We start from the raw sequence: 13,884 nt of genomic DNA, 5'->3' as shown, positions 1-13,884 counted from the left end.
CCAATAAACAGATGTGTTTCTTTATCTAATCATTTCCAAGTGGGTTCTTGCAAAATATTGCACAAGTAATTCCTCCGAAACTTAAAACAAACGTTACACAATGCTTTTGTTGAAGTAAAGCAGATACAGTGATAACAGTGTCTCTTTTAGGTACATTGTTTCCTTTCAATGCTGATTGTGTGGTTAAGCAAATAAAAAAGTCCGTGTTTGAAGCAGTATAGTGATGAAAATGGATATTTTTTTATACATTTGACGTTGCAGTGTTTAAGTCCCCTGGGATGAAGACTGTTACAATTGGCTTCGTGCGTCGTTCCGTCCGCGATAGGTCATTTCTCAGATTTCTCTAATTCCATTCAAAGCTGGCAGAAAATAACCCACAAGTAACACGTGCTCATTACTTTGTTTCGTTACATAGACAATCTTGACCAAATGGCCATCATGTTTGTACTTTAAAATAAATTATTGTAAAGATTCCATTCAAATACCCAGAGCCCATGTTGTCAGGGGCTAAATGAGAACCTGGCATTTCAAGGTCTTAAAAGAAAGTTTGCACCTGCTGTTAACATAAGGGTAGTGGGTACGTAAACGGAATCTTTCTGTATATACGAAGGGTAGCGTCACTAATACTGATAACAACTTTTGCAATGTGGAGAGACATTCGCCCTCTTTCATTGTGACCCATCACCTCGATCGACAACTTGTGTGATTTCTCACATTCAACAACAATGGTCAGGCGATAGCTTGCATTTCATAAATATATAACATTTAAAGTGCACGTGTTATTGCCGAACAGGTACAAATGTGGTCTTGTCAATGCAGTCAACATTCGACACCCGAAAATATCATTGAGACGTTCAAGCACTGTGCCGCTTTCCAAAAGCAACAGTACAGTTCACCGGATTATAAGTGTCTAAAGGAAGACATTGAACAGAAGATCGGCGTTGTTGTACTGGATGAAGTAGGGCTAGCTGAGGATTCGCCGCTAATGCCCCTCAAGGTAAATGCAGTCATGTTTATTTATGTTCTGGAAACACTTTAATCCTTCCCTGATCTCAACAAAACACAACTGGTCTACGCTAACCTTAAAATGTAATTATCATACATATTTACATTTTGATTTACTTTTGTTTTAACGATTCTTTACGATTTAACATATTTATCTTCCTAATGCCATCTTTGAAATTATCTAATTTATAATTAACCAACGACATTCGTCTAATATTATTTGTTATTGTATCCAGTAGGGGTATTCATTAATAACCTTCATGCTGTCCAATTATTATCATTCATTCAACTGTTTGTCAACTTCTTTTGATATTATAGACTCTTCACCCACTCCTGGAAACAGGTCGTGTTGAAGAAGATCACCTTCCTCCACCAATATGGCTAAAAGTAGGCTTCATAGGTTTATCAAACTGGGCACTTGATCCTGCGAAGATGAACCGAGGTATATTCGTTGTCAGGGATGTACCTAACAAAGATGAACTCGTCTCTAGTGCACGGTCTGTACTATTCTCATATATAATAACAATGTTTTCAGTTATTTTAAGGTTGACATTAAGTCATAAGTATATATGAAATGTGTTTATTACATTTGATATCCAGATTTAGCTGTTCTTTCATCCGAAATTGGCATTTTTGATAATTTGAATATTTGTACGTTTAGAATAATGTTTTACCTGTGTTTTTCACATTTTCCTCCACAGAACTAACCAATCCCTAGCCTGCTTCTGTAACAACTTTTTTTCCTCTCTTTATCTATAAATAGTGGTATCCTTGGGTCTGATAGTCGACCAGACTTGCAACTACTTGAACGTTTAATATCCCCAATGTCTGAGGCCTATTTAAGGTTGCTGAAAGAATGTGAGGATAGAGAGTACTTTGGATTACGGGATTTCTATGGGTGAGTCCATTATGACCTGATATAGAAAAATCATTGGATAATTGATAGTCATAGTACAGGTCAGAACACATTTAGTTGTTTTAACAGGACACATTTTGGTAACATATATGTTACTTTGTGTCCGAGAAAAAGTTGAACAGTATTTAGTAATAACCTTCATGCGATTTGTTTCGGAAATAAATAACAGACAGATTACCCAAAAGGTCCTGTTAAAACCATTAAATGGGCGAGGACCTGTCCTATAACAACGTTATAATTTGAATTTGACAGGTTTTTAGATTTATCCCTCAATGTCAACCCTTATCATGCACAGCCATGTTGTGTAACCTTATGCACTAGCCCATTATCATGTTAATGAAGTAATTCACCAAGGAAATCCCATCATGAACACCTTGGCCAAATAATCCCCCCCCCCCCCAACGTTCAAAACGGAATCAATTAATCTGGCAAGAACCCATACTATACCAAAGCTACAGTCCCGATTTGAGCAGATATTTTCACTTTTAAATACTGAGAACATCAACATTTGTTTATTGTAACACTATTACATGACCATCATGCATGTATTCGTTGCGTTGTCACATTACTGAACACATTTTACATTTAAAAAAACCTTCAGCGCAAATCACTTTGTTATGAAGTGATCACGTACATCTTTGGATAGTGTTGGTCTAGATCTAGAGGTGCCGTAGTCAAAATATTGACGATTTTTACACACATTTTACTGAATGGCAGGTGCAGTGTTAGGTGCAGCAGCATATAGTGCACGGGTTGGAGGCAAAGTACGTTGGGAACAGGGTAATGCAGCCACTTCCATTCATGAGTTTGTGGACACCTTCATTGTGTAAAATGTGGAATTGAAAATATTCGCATTTATTTTGAGTGCTCTTTTTGGAATTATTAGTATATTATGGTGGTTCAGCTATAAAATAAATATGAACTATAATACAGTGATCCCCACCACCCACCCCTACTGACGCTGTCTAGGCTATATGTGTTTATCCAAATTGTCTTCTACAATATTCTATTTTAGCTTGGTCAAAATGGTATATAATGTATCGAACAAGCAAGGACGAACTCCGACTTGGGGAGAATTGAAACATTGTGTTTGTCGCAACTTTAGCGGTCATAGCGAAGTAAATGCAGTTGACATATTTGAAGTAAAGTGTAAAGATTACTGCGAAAAGGAGGTAAGAATGAAAATAGCATGTTCCTATCATTACGTATAGCACAACCATAGGTGAGAGAGAGAGAGAGAGAGAGAGAGAGAGAGAGAGAGAGAGAGAGAGAGAGAGAGAGAGATATTCTATGAACATCAATTAGAAATTTGCATAACTAATTATTTTCAGTAATTAGGCTATATCTTTAGAATGCAAACTTCACATTCAATATAAGTTGGTACATACATTAAGCATAACAAAACACATATATGTCCTATAAAGTTTGTTTATTTAGCTTATTGCCTTACTGAATAATTTGTATAATTAATGTTTTTCTGTAATTACGCTATATCTTAAGAATGCAAGCTTTCATTTTCATATAATTTGGTTCATATATCACCCTTAATAATGTGCACCTTTCCTATGAACGTTGTTGATATAGCTTTTACTTTTAATGCTGTAAATTTCATAATAATTTAGTCCATGTATTAAATGATAAAGAAGTATATGTGGCATTTAAAGCTTGATGACGTAACTTATAAGCATAAATAATAATGTTTGATAATTGGCAATATGTTAACTATGCAACCTTCAAATTTTGTACAGTTTCATGTAAATAATCTTCCAATTAAAGTGGTACATCATGTCATGTATAATGGATATAGTTGAACATTTTTTATGTAGGCCCCTACACATCTGTGGTTTTGCCCTTACGGGGGGCAGTCAGTTTAAATCTGGCAACTTAATGACTTGTAAATACCTACGAATAAATCACACTTTGCGGTGTAAGTCTTTGATTAAGACTTGCTTATAAATGCGGGGGTGTGTATTTATTCATACTAGAGGGTATTTCTGAATAACGATAATATATAAATTTGGCTTTTAGGTTGAAATGGGGACACCTGAGAGCGAATGTTCTCCACTAGCCTTGATATGCTCAAATCTTTCGAGTAAAGGGTCGACAGGGTAAGCAAGTGTTAATTCGCTTATACACATCTGTAATTAATGATAGTTGTCTTGTCATTCAGCTTTATTTTTTTTAAATATTGTATAAACGTAAAATGCATAATATTGGACGATACAAATTAATTATTTTTGTTTACCCTTTGTATATTTTGTTCATGAAATATAACATTAAAATGTCGTAGGAACTATAAGCCATGGAAACGTATTTAATTTACCAACACCCCCTTCCCTGCCTCCCCCCTCAATACTATCATATATGACATCCGACTCTTTAGCTTCAGGCTTTAATGTCAAAGAAGGTATTTCTTCTATAATAATGCATAATGCATCTGCTACCGTTCCTTACAATCTCAGGGAAACGCGATATCTGTTATTGATGACAAAGAATAACGCTGCATACGACATTCTGAAACACATAAAAACAAATGACCAAGAATATATAATGGATCCAGACAATACGCTCATCATATACGGAAGCCACTTTGAAAATGACCAAGAATATACACAGGTCTGTTATCTTTCTGTCTTTCCTTAGTATCTTCAAATCGTATATATATATATATATATATATATATATATATATATATATATATATATATATATATATATATATATATATATATATATATATATATATATATATATATATATAATTGACTGGATGTAGATAAAACCACATAAAAGTGCTCAATACGGGTAGTAGAGCGAATTATATATAGGTTTTGAAAATTTGAACCAAATTATATGCTATAGACCCTACAGAACTGTTTCGTGAGGTGCGTAGTCCTCACTCATCAGGGGTAGAATGGAATATAGTATCTGCGTATCCTTACCGTTAAATTCTATTATTCTAAAGTTCCTAACAGGGAATATCCACCTATAGAATTTAACGGTAAGGATACGCAGATACTATATTCCATTCTACCCCTGATGAGTGAGGACTACGCACCTCACGAAACAGTTCTGTAGGGTCTATAGCATATAATTTGGTTCAAATTTTCAAAACCTATATATATATATATATATATATATATATATATATATATAAATATATATAGTTTTGGTAGTACTGGAACACTTATTTGGTTGTAACTCGGAGTTTCACGCACTGTGCGATCATTGTCTGATGATCGCACAATGCGTGTAACTCCGAGTTACAACCGCAAGAAAGAGTTCCAGTACTACCAAAACTATTGCGCTCTGCCACTGCGGTATAGAGCACTGTCTTAGCCGATTGATACTCACAGAGTTATATATATATATATATATATATATATATATATATATATATATATATATATATATATATATATATATATATATATATATATATATATATATATATATATATATATATATATATAGGAAGTCAGTGGTAAGATTTATCCGTAGCACAGTGCTCGATACATCTGCACGTAGAGCGGAGTATATGTTGAGGGTAGAAGAAAATCAAGTAGGGTTTTTCGTCTCTACAAGCCTGTTTCGTGAGTAAATCACTCGTCAGGAGTACATCAGCATCTCCTGACGAGTGATTTACTCACGAAACAGGCTTGTAGAGACGAAAACCCTACTTGATTTTCTTCTGCCCTCAACATACATACATACATACATATATATATATATGTGTGTGTGTGTGTGTGTGTGTGTGTGTGTGTGTGTGTGTGTGTGTCTCGCTGGAGAGAACAGTGCTCGATTCAAATATTAGTAGCAGAGCATTATAGACTTAATTCAAAAAAATAAGGATGTTATAAGTCATTACTCAGAGTTTCACGTGAAATATATATCGAGTGTCACATTAATAAATAAATAAATAGATAAAGCTATGCAGGCGTAAATACACGTGTTACATCTTGCACACATTTATTTTTATAAGTTCTGGAGTGCATATGTGTGTTCATGAAGGCGAAACGATACATAGGTCTGTGATGTACACATTGTCACACAGTTCAAATCAATATTCATTATGTTAAATTCCGATAAATGTGAGTATATTAAATGAGAGCCTGTTTAGGTTGAAACACAACGATGAATAGTGCAACTCAGAATTTAATTAATAAACATCTGGGTTAACCGCGAATCATGTTTGAGTAAGTTAGAAAAGAAGTTATTCAGAAAAATGATATGCGAATTTTAGAAAAGAAAATGATTCATATTGTAGTCAACTTCTTTTCGTAACTATCTTAAGCTATTTTTATGTAAAGTTACATGTATTAATTTCATAGTGTTGCTTTTTTGTAGGTTTGTCGAAATATTAAAAGAATAAAGCTGTGTATGGAAACAGGACATCCAGTACTTCTAATTAATGCTGAAAATCTGTACGAGTCATTGTATGACATGATGAATCAGGTTAGTAGGGATATATTTATTTTTTTATTCACAGTGCTCAGGATAGAAGTGATGTTTGATATTAAATTCTGTTATCGTTTACATTGCAAAACATTTTTTTCTTGCTTTATTTAAACAAAGCAAACACAAATATGAAAATATTCTGAAAGTAAATGCCACATTTCAAATTCCATATAATTCGGCACATGCACCAACTATACCAAACCACACATATGCTTTAGATAAAACCGTTTAGCAAACATGTTTTCGTTTTAATGACTAATTTGTATAATGAATAATTTTCGGTAATTAGTCTTTATCTTAAGAATGCAAACTTTAAATTTCATAGAATTTGGTACATATATCAACCATAACATTAATATTAAGCACATGTCCTATAAAGTTTGGCGACATAGCATTTACTTGGAATTGTAATACGAATAATTAATGACCTTCACTAATTAAGCTATATATTTTGACTGCATCTGTCCAATGACACCAAAATTTGTTGATTTAGCTTAAAGTTTTATTAATAATTTAGATAATTAACATCTTCTAAAGCCTGTTGTATAGCTTTTACTTGTTATGACTAATTTGCATAATTAAAATCCTCTAGAGCCTGTTGTATAGCTTTTAATTTTACTGATTAATTTGCATAATTAATGTTTTCTGTAAATAGCTAAATGGTTTATTTGCATAATTGATTGAAATTTGAGGATTAGGCACTGTTTACTACGCAAGCTTCAAATTTGATGGAATTGCATATAATTCTTCTTTCCAATTAAGTGGTACATCATGTATAATAGCTATAGCTCAGAATGTTGCATTCCAAAAATGTGTGTACATCCAAAAATCGATAGTGTTTCAGTGTAAATCTGTTTTTTAATGCAGACAATAGTGGGGCCACTATTCTGTAGGCGAACTAAATATACAATCTTAATTACCATGTAATGGGTTCTTTTATGTTTACCACATAGAAAAATACCACAATGTCAAAGTAAAAGCGTAAGTCTTTATATAGTCTGTAAGCTACGCCGTGACGGGGCGCCCTCAAACATCGGCCAACCGCGAGAGGAGGCCGGTGAGGGCGAAACGTCACGACGTATCTCACAGTCTTGTCTTTACAGTGCTAATATGAACCTTCTAAAGTTCATCAGGCAGTTCAATTGGACATTCTTATTTGACTTGCACTACATAGCCGTCGATTGAAAATGTTTTACATGCTACAGACTTGTACATATGTATTCTAGTGCATAGTGCATTGACGATGATGAGTGGGTCTTTTGTCAATTGTCTTTCCCAGTATTACATCGAATTTGGTGATCTGCGCTTTGTGAATCTGGGATTGGGAACCCATCGATTCAATGCAAGAGTACATCACAATTTCCGGTAGGTACTTCATTCCATTTGATATAATATATAATAATCCCCTATTTTGGAAACCTTTTTGGAAAATAGTTTGAGAATTATGAAACACTTTGATAAACTGTTGACAGATTTTACCAATGTTATAAGGGTAATGGGATCAATGGCGATGGTGATCGATTTGACCTTTACTGATCATTTCTGTAAAATTCCTAACCTCGCTCACTCTAGCTTCCAAACCTTTTCCGTACTTGTATCTGTCCATGGACAGCCATATCTCTGACACTCATACTCCAAGCTCAACCAAACCTTGCACACATGTCAATCACTATATAGTATACATATGCATGTCATTTGATTTTGTCTTCTTTGACCTTTATGAAAAAATGACGGTCATATTTGTGATAAAACTGTACATTTTGTCTCATATTTCCAATATGTTGATACATAGAGACACCACTTAAGTGTCTACCCGATATCACCAATAGTAAGCTTTCTTATGAGACATTGACATTTGACTTTCACAAACATTTTAAAGGTCACATTACCAAATTTTGTCTTTCTGCCATAACTCAAGAAGGTGAATACACAAAGACGCTATTCAAGTGTCTGCACGAATTTTATCCAGTTGAATTTTATCCAGTTGTACTACGATCTTTCAACTTGACCTCCATCTTCAAGTTCACATAGCAAACCACTCAAACACTTGTAAAGTATTATATCTAGAGACACCTTGTACCTGTGTTTATAAAGGTATGCTTTCAAGCTTAGCACTGAGCTTTAACCATGACCTTCATCCTCACAATCGAGTAGCGAATTCTTCAATAGTTTTGGAGGTTTTATACCTACAGACATCATTCAAATGTACCTGCATATTGTTAGAGGTAGGCATACTATTTAAAAAGACTTCTGACCTTGAACCTCATCTTCAAGGTCAAATTTATATACAAAGACAATTCGTCCAGTCACACTGACATTTTCTCATTTCATAAATGATCTTGTACTACGTACAATCAATGTATGTATATAGGTCAACTAACATCGCCATTAGTTATGAATAGATATTTCAATGTTGTGAACTTGCCACTGAATTGTTTTTGTATATGGTAATCTGTAATCTAGAAATAGTGATCTTCTACATCCCTGAAATATGATAGATCACAACACACCCAGTAAGGAAACATACATACAATAATAATATCCATACTTCATTTTAATGTCAATTTTGATCAAGCCACTCCATACGCACATTGGTCTTAAAATACTTAACTGTAGTCGTAGAAACAATGTTTCAATACCGTTCAGAGCAGAATATCCTAACTTATATACTGGTGCTTTTTATCTAGACTCATCGTCATTGCAGAGCGGGAAACGGTTATGAAGACTTACCCGATACCATTGATAAATCGACTTGAGAAACACTACATTGTCTTAAACCATGTCTTGACAACTGAGCAGCAGTCGACGCGAAAAGATATATTGGAGTGGGTCGGCATGTTCATTTCATACAGATCTCAAAGGTGAGAACGATAAGGGATATTCTGAATACATCGACTTCATTACTGCAGATCATTACAGTGGTCACCGTCCTTCCGCGAATCTGGGTTTTCGTAATATGTCATTCATCAGAAATACAATATTCAATTTCTTTCAAACTGGCACAAAAGAATCTGATATTCATTTCTTATGGTACATATGCACGCCACTTTGTCTCGCGATATATGCAAATTTGACAGGATGGTTTCCGTATGTGGTTAAAAGCCAATAATTACCAAATAACTCATAAATTGTGATACATGTGCATACACTCCATTCAAGTGCCTACCTTATGTTATCTGATACAAGCTTTCTATAAAGACATTGACCTTGACCTTCAAGGTCAATTATTAAATGAATCCATGTCATAGACTCCTTATAATATGCATTTGCTGGCTATTTTAGTTGTACACGTTACTATTATAGAAGAGCTGAAATGTACACAGGGTTGCTTTTCTTGCTCATATCACCGGTTGTACAATGGCGGCCACATAGTAAAAGTTAATATATTTCTATAACTGGTGAAATTAATCCATAAAATTCAATTTAAGTGCCTAACCCCACATAATCCCATGCAAATTTTCATATATGACTTTTGACCTTGACCTGCACGGTAAACCATCAAAACACGTCATTTCGTTCATATTACACACACTTTGTAATATGTAGCATTTATGTGAAGTCAATGTCTAAAGGTAATACAAACCAAGGGAAATATACATATAAATTACTTTTTGATGCTAATATCACTTTTGACTGAATCGCAGTCATATTTATAGTGAACAGTCTTCATTATCTGCTTAACTTAAAAACGTTAACACATAGAGACTCCATTCAAGAGTGTACCTCGTATTATCTTGTGTAAAACCTTCCCTCCAGCCATTTCCTACAGCATGGATCACGATATATGATATACTGATTTTATCTCAATATATAGGATTTTCCTTGTAATATTCCTGTTATATTCATAGGAATCATACTTATACTGCGGAAGGTGCTTTTATCGGGTATCACGACGACGCTGTCCCAACTATCGTGCACGACATGTATCTGGCTACAGAGGAGAAGCAATGTGGCCCCGAGCGACATAATGAGCAGGTATATAAAATTATGGGTTAAACCGTCATGAATTTGTAATTACTGTGTCTGAGTTCTGACATGACATGACACTGTTGATACATGACGCCAAACATCTAGTTAGAGAAATGAATATATTTTATTGTAGTAGCTCACATGGGTGTCAAGACAATAGGTACACTAATATCGCATGTCTAGAGATGTCATTCAAGTTAAAGTTCAAGTGTCCTTTGTTTCATTTCTATGATGCTCATAATTATGTATGTATGACCTATTGTTATCTTAGGAAGCTCGCCTCATATCATATGCGTGAATTATTGTGATTTAATTATTGTAATATCCATAGCGTCGCAGGTTTTTGACTTTGATTTTGACCGCGGAGCTGTGAGCATCTGGCTGTGGCTTTGGAGTTAGGCCGTGGGGCCGAACTCAGGGCTTTGATAAATAAAGTCTATGTTCCAGTTACACAGCATACATAGTCTCGTATGCCTTTCACCCTTTTACTACAATACTTGCTGATCTAAAGATTTGATAAAGCTATCTTAATAATGTTGGTCCGATTATGACTTTTGCTAAACGAAGTTGTGTACAGCTCGACCTTGGGATGTCCGTAAACCTAACCGAGTTGCAAAGATTTTGTTAAGTTCACCATGGAATAGAAAATAGCAATTAATTCGTATATTCGGGGAAACTTGTTGAGCCACGCCGTCTGAGGTATTTGCGATACAATAACATGTATATGTATTTGCCACACACTTAGGGCGACGTATGTTCTTTGTCTCTGTATTATTACTCACATACATCCTATTATTTATGGTTACTTTCAATTTTCATCCCAACATTTGCTGTTTGACTAAGTCAATGAAAAAGTATTAGAAGTCCTGTCAAACGGTTTACTTTTCAAACTTTTACAAAACACAAGTCGTGTCCATTCTGTGTACATTAAATTGAATCATGCCATGGCGTTATTTCAGGTACTTCAAAGTGTCAAGACTACATTGCAGCAAGCCTGTACGCCTGATGCAATAATCCGCTTAGGGGATTCAGTTTTACCAGACAACATCTCCACTGATATACGACAGACATACTTCAAAGAACACTTTTATGACGGTATCCAAGGATTCCTAGATTCAGTTCTTCAACATGATACCGAATTGGTTGATGGAATTTTGTATCAGGTATACTTAATATCACAGTGTTATTTATTTCTTTACCGTTATCGCCTATAAAATATATACATTGCTGATAAAGCTTTTTTTTTTAAATCGGAATCAACAAATTTCTGTTACAGAGGCGTTAAATGGCAAACAGGACTTCATATACTATCTATATGTTACTGAAAGTTGCAACACATTTCTTTGATACCTATTATTTAACCAATGTTTTAAGACATCTTGCCCTTCCTAAAGTCTTTATGGTTTGAGGTTAGCTCATTCCTAGTTTCCGTACAGGCAATCATTCCAGAAGTTAAAGTTTGAATTGCCCTTGCACACCCTTGTTTGACTTGCTTCAAAGGTCCAAACTGTAGTCAATTCATCCTTATAGTAGTTGGATATATAACTGGTGTCCAGAACTGCTACACCTCTGAAGACTCTTTAAATTTTGTTTACAGATCACCACACACGGTAAACTGTTAACAGAATACACAGACATCACTCCATTGACCAAAATAGAAGATGGCAATGTCCATTTAGTGAACTTGCAACAATTTGGATCAGAAGAGGAATTCCGAAAAGTCATAAGGTGGGTGACGACCAAATCCTTTTAGAGGTATAGCCCTTTCCATGATGTTTCCATTGAGATGGTTCTGCACGAAAATGTCTTTCAACGAGTTGGTAATAGAGTTCTTTTGTAAAAGTTATGTGTACATTGTAAATACATTTTGTATCGATCAAAATTGCCGGAGGTATTTTAAAAATTAATTCGTGTTATCATTTTTTGTTTCATTTTTGGCAGGGATTTCAATGGTAAATGCAAGGATAAGCCAAATGTATTGGTGATACAGTGTGCAGTTGGCACATTGAGTACAAAGTTAGTGCCATTTATTCGTTTCTTAGTGCAAGATGAACGCAGGGGTTTGAGAACGAAAAATGCGCATGTGCTTTTGGTTGTGCAAGTGTCACGTGTAGGTTGTGGAGAATATCTCGGATTCCAGGGGCACCCATGGAAGTCTGTGCATATTGATGATTTACGTTCTCCGTCGAATAACGGCCCTGCAATTTATCGGCTTCTTTCTCAACCCGTTAGTGCCTTATTCGACGGGAAAACAGAGGAACGTCACCATAGTTTTGGTGTAGCAGCAGTCCTGAGGATGTGTATTCACTGCGCGATCAACATGATTGAATGGGACCAACAATTGGTGAAAAGGTGTAGAGACAACATTACAGAGTCCCAAATAACTGATCACATTCGTATTCTGCAGACATTGACAGATGACGAATTTCATAGTCGTACAGGTATGTAACATTTAACTATCATATACAGTATCAATTGTACACCTATGATATTTATGTTATAAATACGTCAAAACACCTTTATCAGTCATGACTTGTGCGTGTGTTCGTATTTATGGAGCCTTCAATAATTAAAAGTGGCAGGGGAATTACCGGGAGGGCCACCTTTTATAAATCAGTCGTCCGGGGAGGTCCATATCCTAGAAAATGGAAATTGGGGAAGGGTCCTATTTCAGAAAAGGGAAATTGAGGGAGGTCACTGTTTAGCACAACGGATTAGAGGTAGGGTCACGTTTGATGCTAGAGCTTGATTGCCCCTCCCCCGTGTAATTTCTGAATGCTCCCTTACGACATCGACCATTGTAGAACAGTCCACAAACCAGTGTGTTCATGTCAATGAGATACATGTAACCAAATACGTGCACATGATGTCATAATGGGCGAATGGTTAGTCTGAGAAAGTGGCCGGCTTGGAATCTGCAGGTTGTAGGTTCGAGTCCCATCGCTGCCATTTGTTTCTGAGTGGCTAAAGTCCTTGGGTAAGATTTGAACAACGACTGTGCCTCAGTTGTATAAGTGGGGACCTGGTAGGATAGCGGTTACAATGTGAAAGCCTTAGTTGAAGGAGTTGAGGAAGTATTATAAATGGTCGTTATGCCGTTATAGATCCAATCCAGGGGTAATAATTGTAAAACGCTTTGAGTACAGAGTGGGAAAGCGCTATATAAAAACCAACATCATTATCGTTATTACACATGCTTCATGCTTTATACATGCTTCAGGTTGTGATTAATTCGTTGTAGGGGTTATCTGTAAAAAAGTGAATGAATATTGATTTTGCTACAATTGTTTTGTCACCGAAACTTTGGCTTTAAAATTATACGTTTTGATACACAAATTTTAAACATAGGCACACATCTTGTAACCATGACTATGTCCAAGCTAACTGCTCAATTGCAATACATTTTGATTAAACAGTTATGACGTTTATCTTTATCAGCTGCACAACTACAAGACAAATACGTCTGTTGCCCGATGTAAACATTTAAGAATGGATTAATTAAAGCAATGGAATTATCTGTAAAATCTGAATAACATA

The 13,884-nt window shown here is 35.3% G+C and overlaps 1 protein-coding gene across 1 annotated transcript in view; it reads left to right on the top strand.

Annotated features, from left to right (window-relative positions):
- Positions 1 to 13,884, top strand: part of LOC144436803 (E3 ubiquitin-protein ligase RNF213-like) — a 181,123-nt gene that overhangs the window by 126,429 nt on the left and 40,810 nt on the right. The window contains exons 48-61 of the mRNA XM_078125663.1: positions 794 to 997; positions 1,324 to 1,502; positions 1,769 to 1,903; positions 2,937 to 3,093; positions 3,950 to 4,029; positions 4,384 to 4,537; positions 6,268 to 6,375; positions 7,658 to 7,743; positions 9,066 to 9,239; positions 10,227 to 10,353; positions 11,307 to 11,510; positions 11,945 to 12,075; positions 12,289 to 12,363; positions 12,580 to 12,788. Of these exons, the coding sequence (XP_077981789.1) occupies positions 794 to 997; positions 1,324 to 1,502; positions 1,769 to 1,903; positions 2,937 to 3,093; positions 3,950 to 4,029; positions 4,384 to 4,537; positions 6,268 to 6,375; positions 7,658 to 7,743; positions 9,066 to 9,239; positions 10,227 to 10,353; positions 11,307 to 11,510; positions 11,945 to 12,075; positions 12,289 to 12,363; positions 12,580 to 12,788 (2,023 nt within the window). The remainder of the gene's footprint in view (positions 1 to 793; positions 998 to 1,323; positions 1,503 to 1,768; positions 1,904 to 2,936; positions 3,094 to 3,949; positions 4,030 to 4,383; positions 4,538 to 6,267; positions 6,376 to 7,657; positions 7,744 to 9,065; positions 9,240 to 10,226; positions 10,354 to 11,306; positions 11,511 to 11,944; positions 12,076 to 12,288; positions 12,364 to 12,579; positions 12,789 to 13,884) is intronic.

Source organism: Glandiceps talaboti, chromosome 6 (genome assembly GCF_964340395.1).
Source record: "Glandiceps talaboti chromosome 6, keGlaTala1.1, whole genome shotgun sequence".
In the NCBI taxonomy this organism is placed as follows: Eukaryota; Metazoa; Hemichordata; class Enteropneusta; family Spengelidae; genus Glandiceps; species Glandiceps talaboti.
Note: the sequence above shows the minus strand (reverse complement) of the source record. Positions and strands in the feature narration are given on the sequence as shown.